The sequence below is a fragment of the Protopterus annectens genome, chromosome 12.part0 (assembly GCF_019279795.1).
Source record: "Protopterus annectens isolate FY-2018-M chromosome 12.part0, PAN1.0, whole genome shotgun sequence".
NCBI lineage: Eukaryota > Metazoa > Chordata > Ceratodontiformes > Protopteridae > Protopterus > Protopterus annectens.
This window is the reverse complement of record NC_056746.1, coordinates 603,247,939-603,268,619: the sequence shown is the minus strand read 5'-3', so window position 1 is coordinate 603,268,619 and position 20,681 is coordinate 603,247,939. Positions and strand designations below refer to the sequence as shown.

The 20,681-nt window shown below is 39.5% G+C and overlaps 1 protein-coding gene across 1 annotated transcript in view; it reads right to left on the bottom strand.

The window, feature by feature from the left end:
* The window catches only part of LOC122816739, a 1,006,513-nt gene that overhangs the window by 43,903 nt on the left and 941,929 nt on the right, over positions 1 to 20,681 (bottom strand). The window contains exon 50 of the mRNA XM_044089733.1: positions 16,448 to 16,566. Within this exon, the coding sequence (XP_043945668.1) occupies positions 16,448 to 16,566 (119 nt within the window). The remainder of the gene's footprint in view (positions 1 to 16,447; positions 16,567 to 20,681) is intronic.

The window sequence follows — 20,681 nt, the reverse complement described above, 5'->3', positions numbered from 1 at the left end:
AGAATACTGCAACAGTGAAAAGTAGGACATCTGATGTTATGGTAAGAGCTTACACAACTGTATTATATTGTTCCTTATCATTTTAACAGTATTCTTTCCTCTTTAGAGAGTATGAGAGCTACTGGAAAGTATGGAAGGAGGGAGCCAGAGAAGAACATTCCACAAGCCCATGAAGGATGGCCCTAATCCAAGAAATGACATCCAACTTGCAATTTTTGGTAAAAGTCTGAACAGAAGACCATGTGGCAGCTTCCAAGATGAATCTAGCTCCCAGACCTTGAAAACAAAACACCTGGGCAGGCCACTGTCATGGTAGAATAAGCTGCTTGACATGAAAAGAATAACAAAACAAAATAGCCTTAGAAATCCAGGAGGAAATATTTTGCTTAGACACTACCAAACCCAATTTCCTGGCATGAAAGGAAACAAAAGGTTGCTCATATTTTCTGATGCATTTTTTTATCCAAGGAATATCAGAACTGTCTATGTAAATCCAAGGTGTGTAGTACCCTCTCAGTAGACGTCTTTGGAGAAGGAAAAAAAAAGAAGGAAGATGAATGGACTGATTCAAGTACAAATTATTAACCACCCTGGGCAAAAAAGGATTGGTATGAAGAGACATCCTGTCCTTATGAAAAAACAAAAAAAGAACTGCCAGGAGCTCTTCAGGTTCACAGGCCCTCTTGGCAAACGTAAGAGCTATCAACAATACAGTCTTCAAAGTGCAGTGCTGCAATGAAGAAGAGAAGACAGGCTCAGAAGGGGACTGAGTCAAATTTTCAAGAAAAAAATAAGGTCCCAAGAAGGAGGAATAGGCTTTCTTGGAGGCCTGATATAAATGACACCTTTTAGAAATTGTTTGACTTCAAAACTGGAAGTCAAAGGTGGACTCAATGGCAGACAGGCAGAAAAGGCTGACACATTAACTTTAACAAACCAATTATGCGAACCAGCACTGAGCAACTCCCACAAATAAGAATGGGTCCAGGTCATGTTTGAGACACCAAATAGAAAATCTTTAACACATAGCCACAAAGGATTTTCTAGTAGTGGATCTTCTGGCCACCTAAAAAACTCAAAGCATGTCCTCAGAAAATTGGTGCTTTGAAGGAATCAAAACCCTTTTACCTGACATGTCATTTGAAGTGTGGACAAGTGAGGGTGAATGAGATATCCCTTGTATAATGTGAGAAGATCATCCTATGATGAAACTTGTGATTATTGCCCCCTGGCCAGGTACACTAGAAGGAGGAACCAGTATTTTCTGTGCCAATAGGGAGTCACCAGAAAAATTTTGGGTGTGTCCCACATGATGTTGTACAGGACCCTGGGAAGTAGAGGAAGAGAAGGACAGACATATAGAAACATCCCCTTCCAAGAAAGACAATGCATCCTTCCCTAGCCAGAGGACTTGATAGTCTGGAACATAAGTGGGGAAGTTGTCTGTTCAGAGGGGAGGGAAAAATATCTACCTGAGAAGTACTCCACCAATGTACAATGTCCGGAAACACTGCCCTGAGAAGCATCCATTTGTAAGGATGAGTCCTGGAGCTGCTAAAAGAGTCTGTCACTAGACTGTGCTCAGAAGGTATGTAAACCGCCTGAAGAACCAGATGTTGGTAGTCTGCAAAATCCCAAGCCTGAAAAGCCAGACTGCACAGAAGATAAGATTTTGTGCCCAATTGCTTGTTGATGTATCACATGACTGCGGTATTGTCTGTAAAAAATCTTTAGAGGACCCTGAACCCAAAGGGAGTGAAAGGCCTGGACAGCTAGGAGTAGAGTCTTCATGTCTTTTATATTGATATGGTCTGTCATCTGTTGATGGGACCAAAACAACTGGACTTTCAGGTTGTTGGAGGAGGCTCCCCAAAAGTGATTGGAAGCATCTGTTTACAACTCCTGAGTAGGGAGAAGAACCTTAAAAGACAGACCTGGATTTAAGGAAATCTGCTGAATTCACCAGTGGAGCTTGAGCTTGAGACAAGGTAAGATGGGGACCAGATACTCCAGAGGGTGGCAATGCTGGAGCCAAAAAGCCTTAAGAAACCATTGAAATTTCCTCATATGGAGATTAGCAAAAGAAACCACGGGAATGGTGGATGCATATCTCAGAGCTCAGCAAAATTTACTTGCAGAAAAGACTGGAAGATGAAGAACAGACTGGAAGTAGGCAGTCAAAGAGAGGACCTTGCTAGGCAGAAGACAAGACAACACTGGGATGGTCTGAATCCTGCAATCCCCAAAAACACTTGGTCCTGATAGGGAGTCAACACAGACTTTTTCAGATTGAAGGTGAATCCCACACTGTGCAGATGAAGCATAGTGAAGTGTAGGATTTTAAACTTGGAGCTGCAGAGAGGATGCCTGAAGTAGGAGGTCATCTAAATAAGGGAATATCTGATCTCACTGAAATCTGCAGAAAGCTACCACAGGGGTCAAACATTTGGAAAATACCCTTGGAGCTGTAGAAATACCAAAAGGCAAAGCAGAAAACTGATAAAAGGAAGAAACAGAAAAATAAAAAAACTTCCTGAAGAGAGGGTAAATGGGAATATGGAGGTAAGCAACCTTCAAATCCAAAAAGTCCAGAAAAGCTTGAGGAAGCAAAACAGGGAAAAGTGTCTGAAGAGGCAACATCCTGAAGGAAGGAAGGAACTTTGAGAAAGGTGTTATGTGTTAAACAAAATAGGTCTAGAATGGGCCTTCACGACCCTGCCTTCTGGGAACTAGAACCCTTCTGGAATAAAACCCCATTGCCTGCTGAGACAATGTAACAGGTTCCATTCAATTAATCAGGTTCCCTGATCCACCAGATCCCATAGAGATAAGGGAAAATGAGAAAGCTGGCAATGGGGAGGCTGATGAAGGCCAAGAAATGGAGGGAGAGACCTCCAAACCATAAAGTAACCATGATATATGATGGAAAGAATCCAGGCATCTGTGGTTATCTGTTTCCAAACAGGAAAATAAAAGGTTAGCCTGACTGAGTAGAAGCTGGCTGAGAGGAAGATGGAGGCTTGATTCAGATAGAGGCAGATTTGTCAGGAAAAGAAGTTTTCTGGCTTCTAATCCTCTGAGAGGTTTGTCTGGTAAAATCCACTTCATAACCCTGTTGCTCCTAGCAGGTTGTCTAGGCTTTCTACAGACAAAATAAGATTTGGATGGTTAGTTCATCTGGAGGGGAAACAAAAATTTGCATCTGGTCTTGCATAACCTTGCCCTTATCCCAAAGGGTTTTAAATAAGTCTGCAGCAGCAGTAATGCGAAAACATTTTGACTGTTTAAGGTAAAATCTAAACATTTTGCCTTAATGTCCTCAGGAAAGGCTTGAAGGTGCAACCAAGAGTATCTCCTCATGACAGAACCAGATCCAGCTGCCCTAGAAGAGGCATCATCTGCATCATAGCTGCATTTAATGGAATGGTGAGCTGCCTGAGAGGCAGAGCTCAAAAGAAAAGGAGCAGAAGTCTTACAGTTTAAATTAGGCATATTAGTCAACCCCCCCACCCAAAATGAGAGAGAAGAGCCAGGACATATCTAGTCATGTGGGTTTGATAATTAATAGACCTAAAAGACAAAGAAGGAGAAGTATACATTTTTCCTCCATATCTCTCCATAGCATGGCTGTCCTTGTCAGACAGTAAAAACTTGGAAGAGGAAATCAGTTTGGATGGCTTATCTGTGCACATGGAAACAAGAGCAGGATCAGATGAAGGACTTTTATACAGGTATTTATGATCCTCAGTAACTTTATAAAACCTGTCTGGCTTATTAGGGGCTAGAGGTTGAGGGTCAGGAGCCTGAGAAGTGCTGTAAATGTATCCAAAAGAGCAGCTAAGACAAGAGGGTTTGCAGAGGGCCTGGGTGAGTCCATTTACACGAGTTCATATCATCTATTTTGAACATCAGAAACCTGGGAACAGTCCCACTTAAAGTGTTCCATCATATGAACCACTGTATCCCCAAAGCATAATTCTTCAAAAAGAGAGTCAGAGGATAAACAATCTTCAACAGATCCCAAGGCCAAAGGAAAGTAGATCTAGGGGGAATATGCCAAAGATGCTTCATCAGAAGATTCACAATCTCTATGTCTCTTAAAAGGGGTGGAAGACTAAGGAGCAAAAACAGGGACAGACAACCCTTCTCGGAGTTTGATGGATATAAGGGCATTAAACAGCCCCTGAGTAAAGTCCTGCCTTTTTTATGAGGATCCTTAGCCATAGAAATCACATTTTTTGTTTCTTTTTTAAGGTAACATATGTTTTAACAAGGAGGTTCAGAACCCTGCTTAGATTCAATGAGGGTACCAGGCACTTCTTCTCTAACTAATATTAGGGGAATTCTCCTAGACCCTTCAGGTAAAATCAGCCATGGTTCCCCTTTACATAGGTACTGGACATATGCACAGCCATGTTGGATGTGTAGGTAGACATCCATCTGCCTCCAACTGGGTCATATCAGAGGGAAAAGGTATCAGCACTGGACAGTCCTCAGGTTCTTCATCTAACCCGAGGGAGATGTCTGGTGGAGGCTACACAGCAGCAAGTTCAGTATGTGTTTTTTTTCTTAAGTGCTGACTTCAGGGTGCGCTGATTCAACCATGGTACCCTGCATCAAAAGCTTCACATTGGTTTTGCAAACAAATTGAAAGGGAAGATAGATGGCTGTGAAGTGACTTAGGGGCAAATTCTTGACAAATATTACACCGTGTATGGTCTTGCATAGCAGCCAAACAAAAAAGGCACTTCTTATGTCTTACTTTATGGGGAATCTGCGTTCCACACTCACATTTTCCCTTCCTGGATGATATAAGTATGTTAGTTTGGAAATGATTTACTGACTGCATCTGTCTCTCGGAGACATGGGAGCCAGACATGGTGTGAATTTCCGATTTCCAATCCAGTGATCTGGGTTACATTTCAATAGGGTCAGGAAGAGACTCAGCTTCTCATGGATGGGGAGCCTATTCCAGAGAATGGGGATTCTCTAAGATACATATATGTCTCTCCACCATGTCCTATGAATATCGCAAGCAAAATTTAAATCCTTAGATTTAGTAGTTCTGATGCTGTTTATTTTGCAAATGTGCAAAAGGTCCAGAATGGTATCCAAGGATGCCTTGTATGCCAGGCATAGATCTTCTTTTGATAGTCTATAAGAGACTGAATATAGAGAAAGGGCTTTAAGGTGATCCACATAGGACAATATGTTTATGCCCTTGATTCTTTTGGTAAAGAACCTTTGCGATCGTTCTAGTTGCTGCATATGTCTGCTCAGGTACAAGCTGAAGGAGGCATTATACTCAATGATGGGTTTGAAGAGGACCAAATAAAGTGGCATGATGATTTTTCTGGATGCATGCCATGTCTTTACTTATAAATTGAGTGGTGTGGAATGATTTTCTTACTACCTTGGTCAAATGTTGTTCAAAGACCAGCTTATTATCTACACGTGTTCCCAAATGCTTGAATACTGGGTCAAATCTAATGAGTGTTTTATCAATTATATAATTTCCCTGGGTGGCCAACTTCCCAAAAGGCACAATTATGCATTTATTGGCATTTAGTTTTAAGAAATGAGTTTGGCACCAGTCATTTATCAGAGTTAGACCCTATTACAAGATGTCATTGCCTTTGGGGAATCTATGATTGTTCCTAGTTTGCAGTAATGTGCAAACTTGGCTAGCCAGTGACATTGGCCTTTACTTCCGAGAAGGAGATGCCAAATAAGTGTGGTCTCAGCACAGAGCCCTGCGGTAACCTGCTGTTGACTGGTCTCTTAGTGGAAGTTTACTCACCAGTCCTAAATTCCTGGGTCCTGTCTGTGAGACAGCTGGCAATCCAGTGAGTTATGTAGGTGTTTATACCCTGTTTGGTGAGTTTGTCAACTATACTTGATTGGGATCTTGTATTGAACACCTTAGTCAGGTCCTACCTTTGAGAAGTAGATGCCAAAAAGGATCTGGCCCAGGACAGAGCCCTAAGGGACTTCACTAGTGACCGGTCTCTCTGGAGAGGTGCTATCACCAATCCTAACTTCCTAGGTCCTACCTGTGAGCAAGCTGGGAATTCAGTGTATTATATAGGGGTTTATTCCTAATTAAATTAGTATGTTAACAATGCCTGAGTGAGGTATCATATCAAATGCCTTAGCCAGGTCAAGGTAGGCAGTATTCACCATTTTCCCCACATCCATGTCCTTGGTGACCTTCTCAAATACGTCCACTAGGTTTAGTAGGCATGAATTTCCTTTGACAAAGCCAAACTGTGCTGGATCCAATGTCTGAAGTTTATGTCTTTGATGATCATTTCCATGATAATTTGTTCCATGGCTTTGCATATAAGACTAGTCAGTCTATTTGGGCTTGTGGTTTCCAGAGTCTGTTGATGGTCCATCCTTAAGAAGAGGAATTACTGTTCTCATGGCTTAAAGCCTGTTTTGATACTATAGTTAAATAGTGACTCTAGTGGCTCCAAAAGGTCATGTTTCAGGCTACTCATGAGGTATTCCAGGATTTTGTTAGGGTCCATTGAGGCTGTGTTTTAGGCCTTCGCAAGCACTGCCATGACCTGTTCCCTGTTAATAGTTGGGGGTTATGTATGTAGGTTTTTCTTGGGAGGCGGCTAGAGCTGAGTGAGAGGCAAAGTTTAAAATTAATTTGCCAGCCGGCAGGTTCAGTATACCGCTTGGCTCAGTGAAAGTGGCACAGTTAACCAACAGTTCAGTACACTGCTGTGTGCTGCCTTTGAGGTTTTGGACATAACTGTACAAGGCTTCTTCATTGTCTTTTGCCTGGGAGGTTGATCTTTGACTTGAGAATGAGCTTTGTTGGACTTAATTTGTCTGCTTAGTTGCCTGTTTTGTTTGATGAGAAAGATCTTATCTTTATTGGCGTTACCCTTCCTGATTTTAGCCATGGCATTTTTTCCTTTTGTTGTAAAACCTATTTAGAGTAAGATTCCACCACTGTGTTTAATTTATGAGTTACTTTTGGTATTACTTCTGATAGGTATAGCAGCCTCTATGCAGCCATTTAAATGGTTGTACAGGGTCTCTTTGAACAGGTCTGCATAGGTTACTGAGAAGTTTGGGTTAGGAAGGGCACTGAATTTTGACAAATTATCACTTAATGAGAGGTAGGCTGCTTTGGAATCATTCCTATTACAGGGTTTACCAGAGTAACAGAGTTGATTTTTATTTTGAAGTAGACAGCACTGTGATCAGACCTTATCAGTGAGGACATGATACTGGGTGTGTGTGTGCAGCATTCTGCCATATTTGTGAGTACCAGGTCCAGTATATTAGAATATCTAGTGGGTGTTTACACTATCTGGTCATGCAGGTTTCCCAGTTTATACTGGGTAGTTAAAATCCCCATGAGTAGGGTATTTGTATGATGAGTGTCTACAGTAGGTCTAAGTATGAGCTATGGGTTTCATGGGACACAGAATGTGACCTATAGCTTGCTAGGATATGGTATGGGACTCTGTCTATGGTGATTAGACTGTCTATGGTGATTAGCACATGGAGAAATTCCCGTGCATCATCCTGTTTAATCAACCTAGAGGTATTCTTGTTATTTATGCAGATCAAGACTTTTCCACCTTTAGTCCCCATCTGTAAAGTTGATAGTCTAAATGTGTAGAAGACACTGAAATCTTGCACTGCTGGAGTTTTTTCTGTGACTTTAAACACTGTTTCAGTAAGAGCACAGATGTCTGTATTCTCCAGGGTGAGGAGAGCTTGTAGGGAGTGGAGTTTCTTGTTTAAGCTCCTAGCACTGAGCTGTAATACCTAAAGATTTCCTAAGGTTGAATTTGCTATGTTGGGAGGTTTGTCAGTTTGGCATTGCCCGAAAAGGCTCTATGGGGGAGGATAAAGTTTTGACCAATATTTGAAAGTCTAGGGGGACAGGTGCAGACCATCCTTGTTAAAGCAATGTGGTTTGTTAATTATGTCTTTCCATTCTGACAGATATTTATCCCCTAGAATGACACCAAAAACTAAGTCAATTACTGAAATCAATCATTATTTGTTTGCATTGTGGCATCAACCTTGGTGAAGGTAAAATGCTGCTCAATGCAAGGCACTTACCTGCCTGAGGCATATATTCTGAGAGATCAATAATGTCTGTCTTCATATAGTTCAGGGAGGTATGTCTCAGGTCATTTACATCCACACGGGCTATGATTGAATCATATTGGTACCTGTGGTGTAAAGACCTGAGTGCATGTGTAACTTGACAGAAACTGGCTTCAGATAGGCAACTAACGACTATCATCTCCTTGTTAAGCCTGGTGAGTGTGGCATCGGTGTGTTGTACAGTGCAGTCCCCTATGACTAGAATCATTATGAGATTTGTTTTTGGAGCTCCATTGGGTATTTGCGAGCTGTTATTTATTTATTTGACATTTGTTAACCAGGTTGGTCCAGCTGAGCTAAAAAATGCCCAATTCCAGTGGAGACCTGAGGAGAAAAACTCCAGTATAGTGACATCATTATTTACAGAAAGTAAAAATTACATAATTATTTACAGAATGTAGAAATACTAAAAACAATAAGCAATATCATGATGGTAGAAATATATGTATATATATATATATATATATATATATATATATATATATATATATATATATATATATATATAAGTTTTTTTTTTTTTTTTGGAAGGTAGAAGACAGATGAGAAGGAGGTAGGAGAACAGAAGGATTGTAAAGAGTAAAGAGATGGTGTTAGGTGAGGCAAATATAAACAATAAATATGAGAGTTATAGTCTGATATGTTGAGTAGGGAGAAAAGGACAAGGGGATGGCAGTAAAATACAGTATAGGAGTAGATGAGATGTATGAAGGTATAGCTGGTTGAGTAGAAAGTGTTAGTAAATTAAATAGGGGCATGACAGTGGTAGCATGACAGTAGTAGGTAGTAAATTAAGTAGGGGCATGACAGTGGTAGCATGACAGTGGTAGGTAGTAAATTAAGTAGGGGCATGACAGTGGTAGCATGACAGTGGTAGGTAGTAAATTAAATAGGGGCATGACAGTGGTAGCATGACAGTGGTAGGTAGTAAATTAAGTAGGGGCATGACAGTGGTAGGTAGTAAATTAAGTAGGGGCATGACAGTGGTAGCATGACAGTGGTAGGTAGTAAATTAAATAGGGGCATGACAGTGGTAGCATGACAGTGGTAGGTAGTAAATTAAGTAGGGGCATGACAGTGGTAGCATGACAGTGGCAGGTAGTAAATTAAGTAGGGGCATGACAGTGGTAGCATGACAGTGGTAGGTAGTAAATTAAGTAGGGTCATGACAGTGGTAGCATGACAGTGGTAGGTAGTAAATTAAGTAGGGGCATGACAGTGGTAGCATGACAGTGGTAGGTAGTAAATTAAGTAGGGTCATGACAGTGGTAACATGACAGTGGTAGGTAGTAAATTAAGTAGGGACATGACAGTGGCAGGACTGGGAGTCAAGTAGAAATTGTTTTAGCTCTTTTTTGAAGTATACGGGATATGGGGTGGTTCTAATGTGTGAGGGGAGTTTGTTCCAGGCCTGGGCTACAGTGTGTTTGTAGAGAAGTTTTCCTGTGTTTTTGTTAGGTTTATAGATGGCCAGGAGTTGATGATTGGCTATATGGAGAGAACGAATGGGACTGTAATATGTAGTGAGGGAAGATAGAGAGGGGCAGGCTGTGGGTTTGTTCAAAATGGTGTGAAGGACTCTAAATTAGGTTAGTTGGAGTTGTTGGGGAAATTTTAGCCATCACAGCTTGTTGAGAGGAAGGCAGTGGTGTGAGTTATATGCTAAGTTGGTAGCAAAGTGAGCTATTTTGTTGTATGTTTTCTAATTTAGTTAAAAGTGTGGTCTGGATATTAGTAAGGATAGGGGATACACAGAGAGTTTGAGCCACTGAGAGTTTTGTCTCAGGGGTAAGGAATTTTCCATTTCTGTATAATAGTCCTAGTTTTTGGTGTTTTTTTTTAATACAACGTTGGATGTGCAGGTTAAATTTCAGTTCATCATCAATAATGGTACCTACAGGTTTAGTATGGGGGTCAGCTATAATGGTAGTTGAGTCAAGGGATCTAATGACAAAGGTAGATTTATGGTGCATGAGGGGGTTGGGGGAGGAATAATAAAATTTTTTCTTTTTTTGGATTTAAGTTGTCAGAGAGCCATTTTTCAGTGGAAAGGAAAGAGTTTTGGGTGCATGTGTGGAGGTCAGTGATGGTGTCTGAGATGGTTATGAGTGTTGAGTCATCAGTGTATTGTATAATTGAGGATTGCGAGCAGGCAGTGTGGAGGTCATTTGTGAAAATACTGAAGAGTAGAGGACCAAGAATGGATCTTTGGAGGACGCCAGTTTTGATGGGTAGGAAGGAGGAACAGGAAGTAAGCTATCTGACTGATTGCTGCCTATTGGAGAGGTAATTTGCAAACCAGTCAAGAGTGTGTTGAGAGAGGTTGAGAGTGGAAAGTTTAGACAGAAGTAAAGGGTGAGAGACAGTGTCAAAGGCCTCGGAGAGGTCAAGGAAAAGGCAGGATACTAATTGGTTGTTGTCTCTGGCCTCAGCTACTGTGTGGGTAAAAGATAATAGTGCAGTGTTAGTACTATGGTATGGCCTGAAGTCATGCTGTCTGGGTGTTAGTAAGTTTTCCTGAAGAAGAAAATCCATGAGTTGAGTGTGGATGCATTTTTTAAGTAGCTTTGATAGGAGTGAAAGTATAGTGATGGGCCAATAGTTAGATAGATCAGTAGAATTTTCGCCTTTGTGTAATGGGACAGTGTAAAAGGGTTTCCATATGTCTGGAACTGTGGCCTCTTGTATGGATCTATTGATTAGTAGAGTAATAGGATAGGCAATGGATTCAGCAGCAAGTATGAGGAAAGTGGGAGGAAGGTTGTCTGCAGAAGGAGAGCAAGGCTTCAGTTTGATATAGGTAGTAGAGATGGATTTGAGGGAGAAAAGGGGTCTACATTGTGGAATAGGAGAGGTGAGTGGGGGGTTTGGGTTGTGACTGCTATGGGTTAGTTTTTGAATAGTATCAATGAAGAAGTTGTTGAGGAGGGAGGCAGTTTCATGTGGGGTATTGTTAGAGAATGGGGAATGTGTGGGCGGGTTTCCTGGATGAAGAATTTTGTTTATTTTTGTGGGTTATGTTTTCTGTTGAATTGGGCTGAAGAGTAGAAAGTTTTCTTATCATCGTTGATTATTTTTTGCAGAGATTCCTGAGTTGTCTATAGTTTTGGAGTAGAGATCATGTTTTGTTTTTAACCCAAGCTTTTCATGCATCTCTTTTATGCATAAGGGATCGGGTTTCTTTAGTTAAACAGGTGGCGTAGTTAGCTTTTATTCTGATTTTCCTAGGAGGGGCAAGGGAGTTGAGAATGTCCAGAAATACCTGGTTAAATTTTAGTACGGCTTCATTGAGAGGGAGCTGTCGGAGGACTGACCAGTTGATGTGTGATAGAAGAGAGTTAAATGTTTCAGTATTGAAAATGGACAGTTTATGGATGTCTCTGTAAGTATGTGATTTAGGTGTTTGGAGAGTATATTTTTCGATATATGTAGGGAGATGGTTACTCAAAGTATCAGATATGGTATGGGAGTTATGATGGAGAGTGGGGGTATTAGTGAGTATCCAATCAAGGACAGGGTAGGTAGGTGAAATCTTCTGAATACTTGTAGGGGATGTGACTAATTGGTGAAAACCATGTAAGTTTATGCTGAGTTGTGGGGAGTCAGAAATAAGTTTGGACCAGTCAATATTTACATCTCCAAGGATGACAGTTTCATAGGGTATATATTGAGAGCGAACCAAGGTAGAATATGTTCAGGAGTGGGGATGCTATTACTTGGTGGGATGTATATAGAGGCTATGGCAAATTTCCTGTGTGAGTTTAGGTGGCAATTCAGAATAAGTATTTTGGCAGGTTGGAAGTTTGGAATAGGGAGTGTAAGGGTAGTGAGATTAAGATGATCAGAATAGAGGACAGCAATGCCGCAACCTTTCTTGGGGAATCTGTCATAGAGGAAAATGTAGCCAGGTGGTAAGACTGCAGTATTGGGGATGGAAGGTTTTAGTCAGGTTTCAGATATGGTAAGACTGTCCGGGGAGTGTTGGGAAATCCAGGCATGTAATTCTGTGGTTTTGTTGACAATGCTTTGGGCATTCAGGGAGTAAATAGAGATTCATGAATCCACGGATGAGTACTAGGCTAACTGCCCTTGTGAACAATTTTAAGCCTAGCCAATTATCCCTTGTGAGACTCAAACCCTGCACCTTGCATTTGTAAGGCAAACACCTTAACGATTAGGCCACCCTCCCAACCATGTTTTTTTTGGTAGGAGGTTGCTGGACTGAGAGGGTGGGAGGCTTTGTGAGTGGTATGTGAGGAAGTATCAGTGGGGCCAGGATAAAGGTGGATATCTCAAGAGAGAAGTATGGTGCTTGCAGGTGGATAAAATAGTTTGTGGGGGGGGGGGGGGTGCAAGGAGGTTTATTTTAATATAGGTTTAGAGAAAGAGGCTGTATTTTTAAGTAGGCTAAACGTCAGAAGGCAAATGTTAGAGATGTTATAAAGAGAGGGGGAGATGATAAAGTAGTGGATGTTATTGTTAGGTATTGCTTTTGGTGACTGCTTTTGAGTTGCTGAGGATAAGTTTGCAGTTGGTAAGTTTAGGAGGTGTTTGGAGTTTGGGAAGATTGCATTTAAGTGCCTCAGCATAAGTTGGTCTATATTTGTGGTGAAATCTATGTCTGGAGGGTATAGCATGTGTGTTTTTGACAGCCTTGCTTGTATGCAAGATTTTTCCCTCCCAGAAGATTGTGTATGTACATCTCTCGCATACTGTGTCTGCTTCCTTAATGATCAAGCAGTTTCTGTGAACATAAGACAATTGCTACATTGTCTCAGTATGCCCATATCCACCAAGATGGCTACAGAGACATTTGGAAATTATATACCTATGATGTCCAAACCTCTAACTTAGTGAAATACTGGGGGTGTGTAGGCTTAACAGAGTATTACTAAGGGTCCTCTATGGGGTTAGGGATTAGACAAAGTTATATAATACTAACTTATAGTGATAGTGTTACTCAATGCAAACTAGCTGCTCTAAGCTTGTCCATATTCGAGTTAGCTGCTCTATACTTGCTAAGTTACAGGGTACAGTTTTCAGGGTAGTTTTGTAGGTAAAATTTGCTTTCTAGATGTTTGTGTCTGTACAGGTCACTGCTAACCATCACTGCTCAGTTAGCACCTTCACGCGAACATGCCAAATTTATACTAGCACTGAAAAAACAGATCACTGAGCCCTCTGGTCAATAAAACAACTATACTTTGAGCCCTTTTGTGTGTTTTTCAAGTCAGACAGGCAAACACCTACTGCCACTAGATAAGTAATACCAGTCCTCCTAATGTAGAAAAAACACAGTAAAAGATTCCCACAAGTGTACTGCTACCACTAACAAACTTAAGCAACTAGCTACAAATCCCTTTCAGAAGGTGATTACAAGGCAAACAGTCTATGAGCAACAACAGTTAGACGAAAAGCACTTTTTTTCCAAGGAAAATAGTTAAATGCACATATAATTTGAGGAAACAGCAGCAATTACAGCTTTCTTATGTGTTTCCTAAGTCAGATAGGCCAGGCCGCTACCTACTGCCACTAGATGGAATATCCAAGTCCATTTAATGTAAAAACACAAAAATACTGCTTGAAAGTGTATGCTACTGCAAAACAACTTTAACAAACTAGCTAGACAAGGCGATATAAGTCCATCAGACAACGGGAAGACAGTTTGAGCAAGTGCAGTAATTTCAGCTTAAAGACAGATAAATACACAAATAAAATAAGAACTCTGCAGTTGAGCACTTAAATAACTCCTGGAAGTACAATTTTTAAATGCAAGTACTTAGCTTTTGTCTGGATGGCATGTGATGCAAAGAAATCACTTCAGAAGCTCAAGTAAGGATGCCAAGTGTTGCTATTATAATTGCAATTAATGTGTATATGTATTGCAGTGGTTTGGTTTCAGGCTGAAAAATCTCTCTAGATCACCCTGACTACCCATTTATCAAACAATAAACAAACTCAGGGGTCTGCAGTTTACAGCATCTGCAGAGTGATGTTATATGTAGTAGTTTACGTGTTTATATTTATGTAGAAGTGTATCATTTGAATATAGTGGTACATTTTGCATCAGTGTGTGCAACAAGGGATCCTACAAAGAAAAATGTAATAGAGTTATCTGGTGTATTAGGAGATGACCTTATGATTTAGACTGCATGAACAACAATACTGAAGGCCTCTCATATTCAATTTGCATTTCCAATTACTATGTGAGAGAATGTAGAATGAACTGTGACACAGCGCATATCTTGAATGATGCATTACATTTTGGAGGTGTCAGATATGAGTTGTTACTTTAGCTGTATTCATTAAATGAATTTGTATAAAATATTCAAGTTATATACAACTCTTATTTTTCCCTTACTTTGTGCAGTGAGGAAACTAGTCTACTTTCTTTTCATTTGTTTACCGGGGTAATGCACTGATCTCAAGAGAATGCAGGCACAGCCTGGGTGAATAGAATCACATAAGAAATGAACAAAACATATTTACAGATACAAAGATATGCTAAAAAACATATGCTTATTTACAGATGCAAGAAAATCTTGCAATATTAAGTTCAAAAAGCAGTTTACAATGTCAAAACATGATTGGGAAAATGGAATTATTCTTAGCATAGCTTTTTGGATAAGATGTAGCCATAATGACCTTGATGGCTTATGCTGCAGGGAAAGCAGCATATCATTATATAGAGAGGTATGCATATGCATACATTAGAAGAGGTAAGCGCAAGAGAAAGGCACCTATGTCAATAAAAGTGAAGAAGTATTAGACATACAAAGAGAAGAGGGAGGTAGAATGAATGAGAAGCAGTAAGTGAAGGGCTGACAAGACGAGATAAGGAATGATGAAATAAGGATAAAGGGGTGAGAGGTAATCTGACTTGTGTGAGTGCACTTTGTTTGTGTGAAGAGGTGTTTTTTGCACTGTTGTCTGAAGCCTGAGTACTTTTGGATGTCTCCTATTGAGAAAGGAATGGTGCCCTATGGTTTAAGTGCTGGGATGGAGAATGAATTGTCAGTGCAATGAAGTTTAGTTTTTGGAGTAACTAAGGTGGGTTGATATTGAGAAATACCTCTGAGATTATATGTGGGGAGTTGGTGAAAAGTTTATGAGTGAGAGAGGAAGATGTCTCAGGAGAAAGGGCTTTGTGAATTAGTGATCCTAGTAGGAGGATGGCTGTTAAAAGTACTGTGAGCCATTTAGCTTTGGTGAGAGTTAGGCAGTGGTGTTCATTAATGGGAGAGGGTTAGTAATGAGCTGGCAGATTTTATTAGAGATGGTTCAAGGGGGGGGGTGACATTTTTCTTTGAGTCGGCAGCAATTATTTGTAGTCCATATCTGAGTTGAGATAAGAGTATTTTTTTGCCTGTGGAGGCTTTGGCTTACTTGGACAGAAGAGGTTCACCACCTCTATATTTTTGGTTGTTCGTTTCAAATAGTATTGCTTTTGTTTTTTAGGGACCGAGTATACGTTTCTGGCCTAGTAGCCTTTGGTTGAGGGTTTGGAGGTCATCTTGAAGCTGAGATTGTATAAATGAGTGTGATTTCTTTGACCTGTAGATCACCATGTCATATACACAAAGAATAAGAGGTATTTGAGGGTGATCATATGGGAGTTTGTTCATAAATATGGAAAATAGCAGAGGGGCTATAGTGGAACCCTGGGGGACCCCTTTCATAAAGAACAGCTGTTTAAGAGATGGTGGTGCTTACTTTCAATTTGAAGGATCTCTTGGTAAGAAATTCTACAAAAAAAGGTTTTGCATTGTCACCAATGCCTATTTAAGTTAGTTTATCAAATAATAAGGTATGGTCAATTAGATGTAATTATTTTGTGAGGTTAGTAAAGTCAGTTCCTGTCCTGTCAGGTTGTTTTGTCAATTTTGGATATGATGTTGTCTGTGAGGGAATAGAGAGCTGTTATGGTACTGAGTCCAGATAAGATATGACTCTGAACTTTTCCAGTGAATTTTTCAGACCGCCTTAGCCACAAACAAATTACAGGCAAATATGTGTTAAGTGCTGTTTAAACAGATGAATCCATATTTTGAGCGTTTTTTGCTCCAAACCACAAATCCATTCCAGTTTTAAAAGTATTTTATAATTTTAAATGCATCTGTGTCTACAAGGATGTAGTATATTTAATGTGATACTAACACTATATGTTTTCTTTAGATTCTGCATACTTTCTTAGTATTGTACATTGTTGGTATATTTAATTGGTCTAATATCTATTTTTTCTCCCATTATAAAACTAGTTAGATTAAACTATAGTTGCTGTTTATAGAAGAGAAATACTTACTCCATCGAAGTTAGGTTTCAAGCTGATTAAATCTGAGTAATTGGCAAACTTGACAGAAACTCCAAAATTATTCTCAATCCATTCTAGATCTCCTGTGACACCATCTGCACATGCTGAACCTGTTACAGGGATAATAGTTAATTATAAACAACCAACAAATGAAGTAATAATAGATCAACCATACAATCAAATGAAGTTATCCATAAATATATATATATATATATATATATATATATATATATATATACATATATATGTGTATGTGTGTGTGTGTGTGTGTGTATAGATTGCATTTAGAAATATTTATCCTAACAATAAAACATGACAAAAACATGTATTTAAGCCAGAATCATGCATTTGAATTCCACAAACTGATAATGCTGAAAGAGTCGTGATAAAATGACCACTCTGTCAGCATTGATAAATGTATTTCCATTCTTGCTGATACTTTGGAATTTGTTTAAATATTTCCATGTACAGTAGTATTCAAACACAGGTAATTTTGAAAATGAAAGTAGGAGCATTGGACTGTAAATGCCACATCACTCATCTGACACACATGCACACACACGCGCGCACACACGCGCGCACACACACGCACACACACACACACACACACACACACACACACACACACACACACACACACACACACAGGTTGTTTTTCTATAAAATTTTTAAGTATAGGTGGCTTCACAAAGAAAAATTAAAACTTTATTTTTGTCTGACAAACAATACCGATTAACTTTAAATACAGTTGGTTACTGAGTGTAAAGTTATTCAGAATGCACAATTGTTGCATACATGTTTTTATAGGTCCCTATCAGTTGCTTGAGTTTTTAGAAACTCAAAATTCATATGGTCGAGACCATATGATTAAAATTTTGTTAACCCAAAGCTTTTGAAGGGACATTGCAGTACAGTGTGGATCTGGAAATCTACCCTTTTCCTCACTGCAGTACGATCTCAGAGCTGGTATATACAATTTGCAGAGGGTATCGTAAAAAAAGTAGATTTTTGTGTTTTTTTGTGTGTTTTTTTTTTAATTTCGTGTTTTCGGAAACTCGCTCATATGGTCTCAACCGTATGGATTTCAAATTTCTGAAAACTTGATCATATGACATAGACCCACACACACACACACACACACACATATATATATATATATATATATATATATATATGGTTTCACTTCATAAACGCGAATTGCTGAAATATCGAATTTTAGCAATTCGTGTCCATGAAACTGAAACCTCCAAATAACGAAAATGCATAATCGTGAATAGGACTATGTCGAATTTGCGCTTATGCATTTTTGTTATTGTACAGAAGAGTTCGGCTGGGATGGTGTCTGCAGTTTAAGGTGAGTGAGTGTGCGTGAGTGGTTTTTGTAACTTGTACGAGTGGGTCAGGGTCGGGAGGTAGGGGTATGAGTGTGTGTGTTGGCTGTGTGTAATCTTTTTTTTTTTTTTTACTGTTTGTGCGATCTCAGAGTTAGTATATATAAGTAGGGGGGTGTGGGGGGTGCAGGGGGGCTTGCCCCCCTGCATATGTGTAGTGTAGGTGTGTGTCTGTGTGGTGTTGTGTTGTATTTCAGTGTTTTGTGGTGTGGGTGTTATGGTTTGTGTGTTGTGTGCTGTATGATGTGTGTTTAATGTTGTGATTTTGTGGTTGTGAGGTGTTGGTGTTTTAATGGTTTCAGCTTTATACTGTGGAAATGCTGAAATATGATATTTCAGCATTTCCGCAATATGAAGTGAAACTATATATATATATATATATATATATATATATATATATATATATATATATATATATATATATATATACATACATACATATATATATATATATATATATATATATATATATATATATAAAGTTTTAATGGGGAGCAAAAAGACATGACATTTTTTCCACATTTCTTAATAAATTAATCTAAATAAAATAATAATAGTATGATAATGTAAAGAGAAATGTTAACAAACAATCATACAGTCCTCAGGTTGGTGGATTAACTCCACCAGCTAGTATAAACAAAAACAATGCTTCCAGAAAAATCTAAAGATGTTACTTTTCAATGCTAGGCGTCTAAGTAAGAAATCCCACTCCCCACAAGTTCTTCTCACCCTAAAGGAGGCTGACATCTGTGCAGTCACTGAGACATGGTTTAAAGATGCAGAGAGCACCCCAGCAGTGTAATGATATAATGCCTTCCACATATTTAGACCAGGTACTACACAGGCGGGGACTAAAGGTTGAGGTGCCTTGATTTACCCCAAAAATAAATACACCTCAAGGCTGGTCAAACAGGATAATGCACTGGAGCTTCTCCTCATTCAAGACACATTGGCAAAGTCCTGTACCACTTTCTTGCAAACTACAGGTTAGCCTCTATTGACCCAGGAAAACCATAACACATATTCAAGCTTACTGGAAACACTCACTATCCAACCCCATGTTCATGGGTGACTTTAATTGCCCCAGTATTAACTGTCGTGTGGTGGATGGCAGATGGCTTACAGACAGGACCCAGGAAGTTAGAAGTGGGTAGTTCACCTCTACAAAGAGGCCATTCACAAGTGGAATCCCTCAGGCATCAGTCCTGGGACTGCTCTTTTTTGCCATCTACTTGTCTGAAGTCAAGGCCAACGTCAAGGGCCTCTGGCTGACTAAAATTAACAGAAGATTACAAATTAGGAGCAGTCATAGAATCAGCCGCTGACACCAATGTTCTCTAGGAAGGGCTGACACAGACAAATAACTTGTGTGAGAGCCATTGTCTATAACTAAATTCCAAGAAATGTGTAATACTATCCTTCAGGAAGTCATCCACCCCTGGTAGCTATCATATTGACAGCACACCCTTAAGAGATGACTCAGAAGTCAGGAACTTGGGGACACATGCAGACAGTAATCTAGCCGTTGACCATTAGGTGTCTACAGTAGTGAGGAAATCATTCTGTGATGTACAACTTATAAACAAAAGTATGGCATCTAGGTCCAAGATGATATTGTTCCACTGTATTTGGCATTCATAAGCCCTATCATTGAGTACAATTCCTCCTTAGCTATGAACCTAACCAGGCACATCCAACAAATGGAATGTCCACAGATGTTCTTCACTCCAAGAATGCAGGGTGTCAGTAACATGTCATGTAACATGTCCTATGTAGACTGCCTCAAAACCATATCCCTATATTCTGTCTACAACAGGTTGTTGAGAGGAGATATTTGCCAGGCATACAAGGCATTGTCAAACCACACCCTGATAGACCTCCTGCATATCTGCAAAACAAACACAACAGAATTACTCATTTTAAAGATTTAAACCTTACCTGAGATATAAATAGGATCTACTGGAGAGACAGGTATGTATCCCAGACAGTACCTCTTATCTGGAACAGGTTGACCATCCATTTGAAGTAGAGTTCCTCCCTAACCCAATTCAAGTGTAACTTGAACAACTGGATGGGGAACAGGAAATTCACCCCTGGTTTGGCACCTATGTCTGCAATGCTCGTAGGCAAGCTGTAAATGGTTCATCTCCCAGAAATGACAAGCCCATGTTTATACTTATCAAAGGTACTAGAACTTGTCAGAGCACTGGTATGCATGGTTAGGCTTAAAAAGGCCCCAGTGGTCATTAGCCTAGTACAAGCCTGTGAACGTATGAACAATGAACAAAATCCACTGCAAAACTACTTATTGTAACAAATGCATTAGTATTTTCATCCAGATGAATCAGAACATCATCAGATAAAACAATTATAATAAGACTCTCATTGAAATAACTTTTCCAAGTCATATGTGATCCCAAAATCATATGATCCCAAAGCACTATTAATAACTAAAACTAATAATAATAATAATAATAATTGCCATATCATTTAAAAAATTATTTAAATATTAGGGCAGCAAAACTGCTACGTATAACATTTGCCTTCTTAACTTTCGAACAAAGCATGTTACTTTGAAGTTTTTCGCACAGGCAGCAACAAGTAACATTGGTGACTCACCAAATTCTTGATAGGAAGAATATCAGGAACACTTAGAAAAGCTTATGCCTATACAGCCATGTACCATAAGTTAATGACCGCAGGCTCAGCACAAACACTTTACAGATGCGTACTGTAGTAGCAGTACTAACTGTCCCACATGGTCTCCTCTAAGCCCTAGCAACTATAAAGGCTACAAAACCATATGGAATGCATATAATACATAAGTAAATATA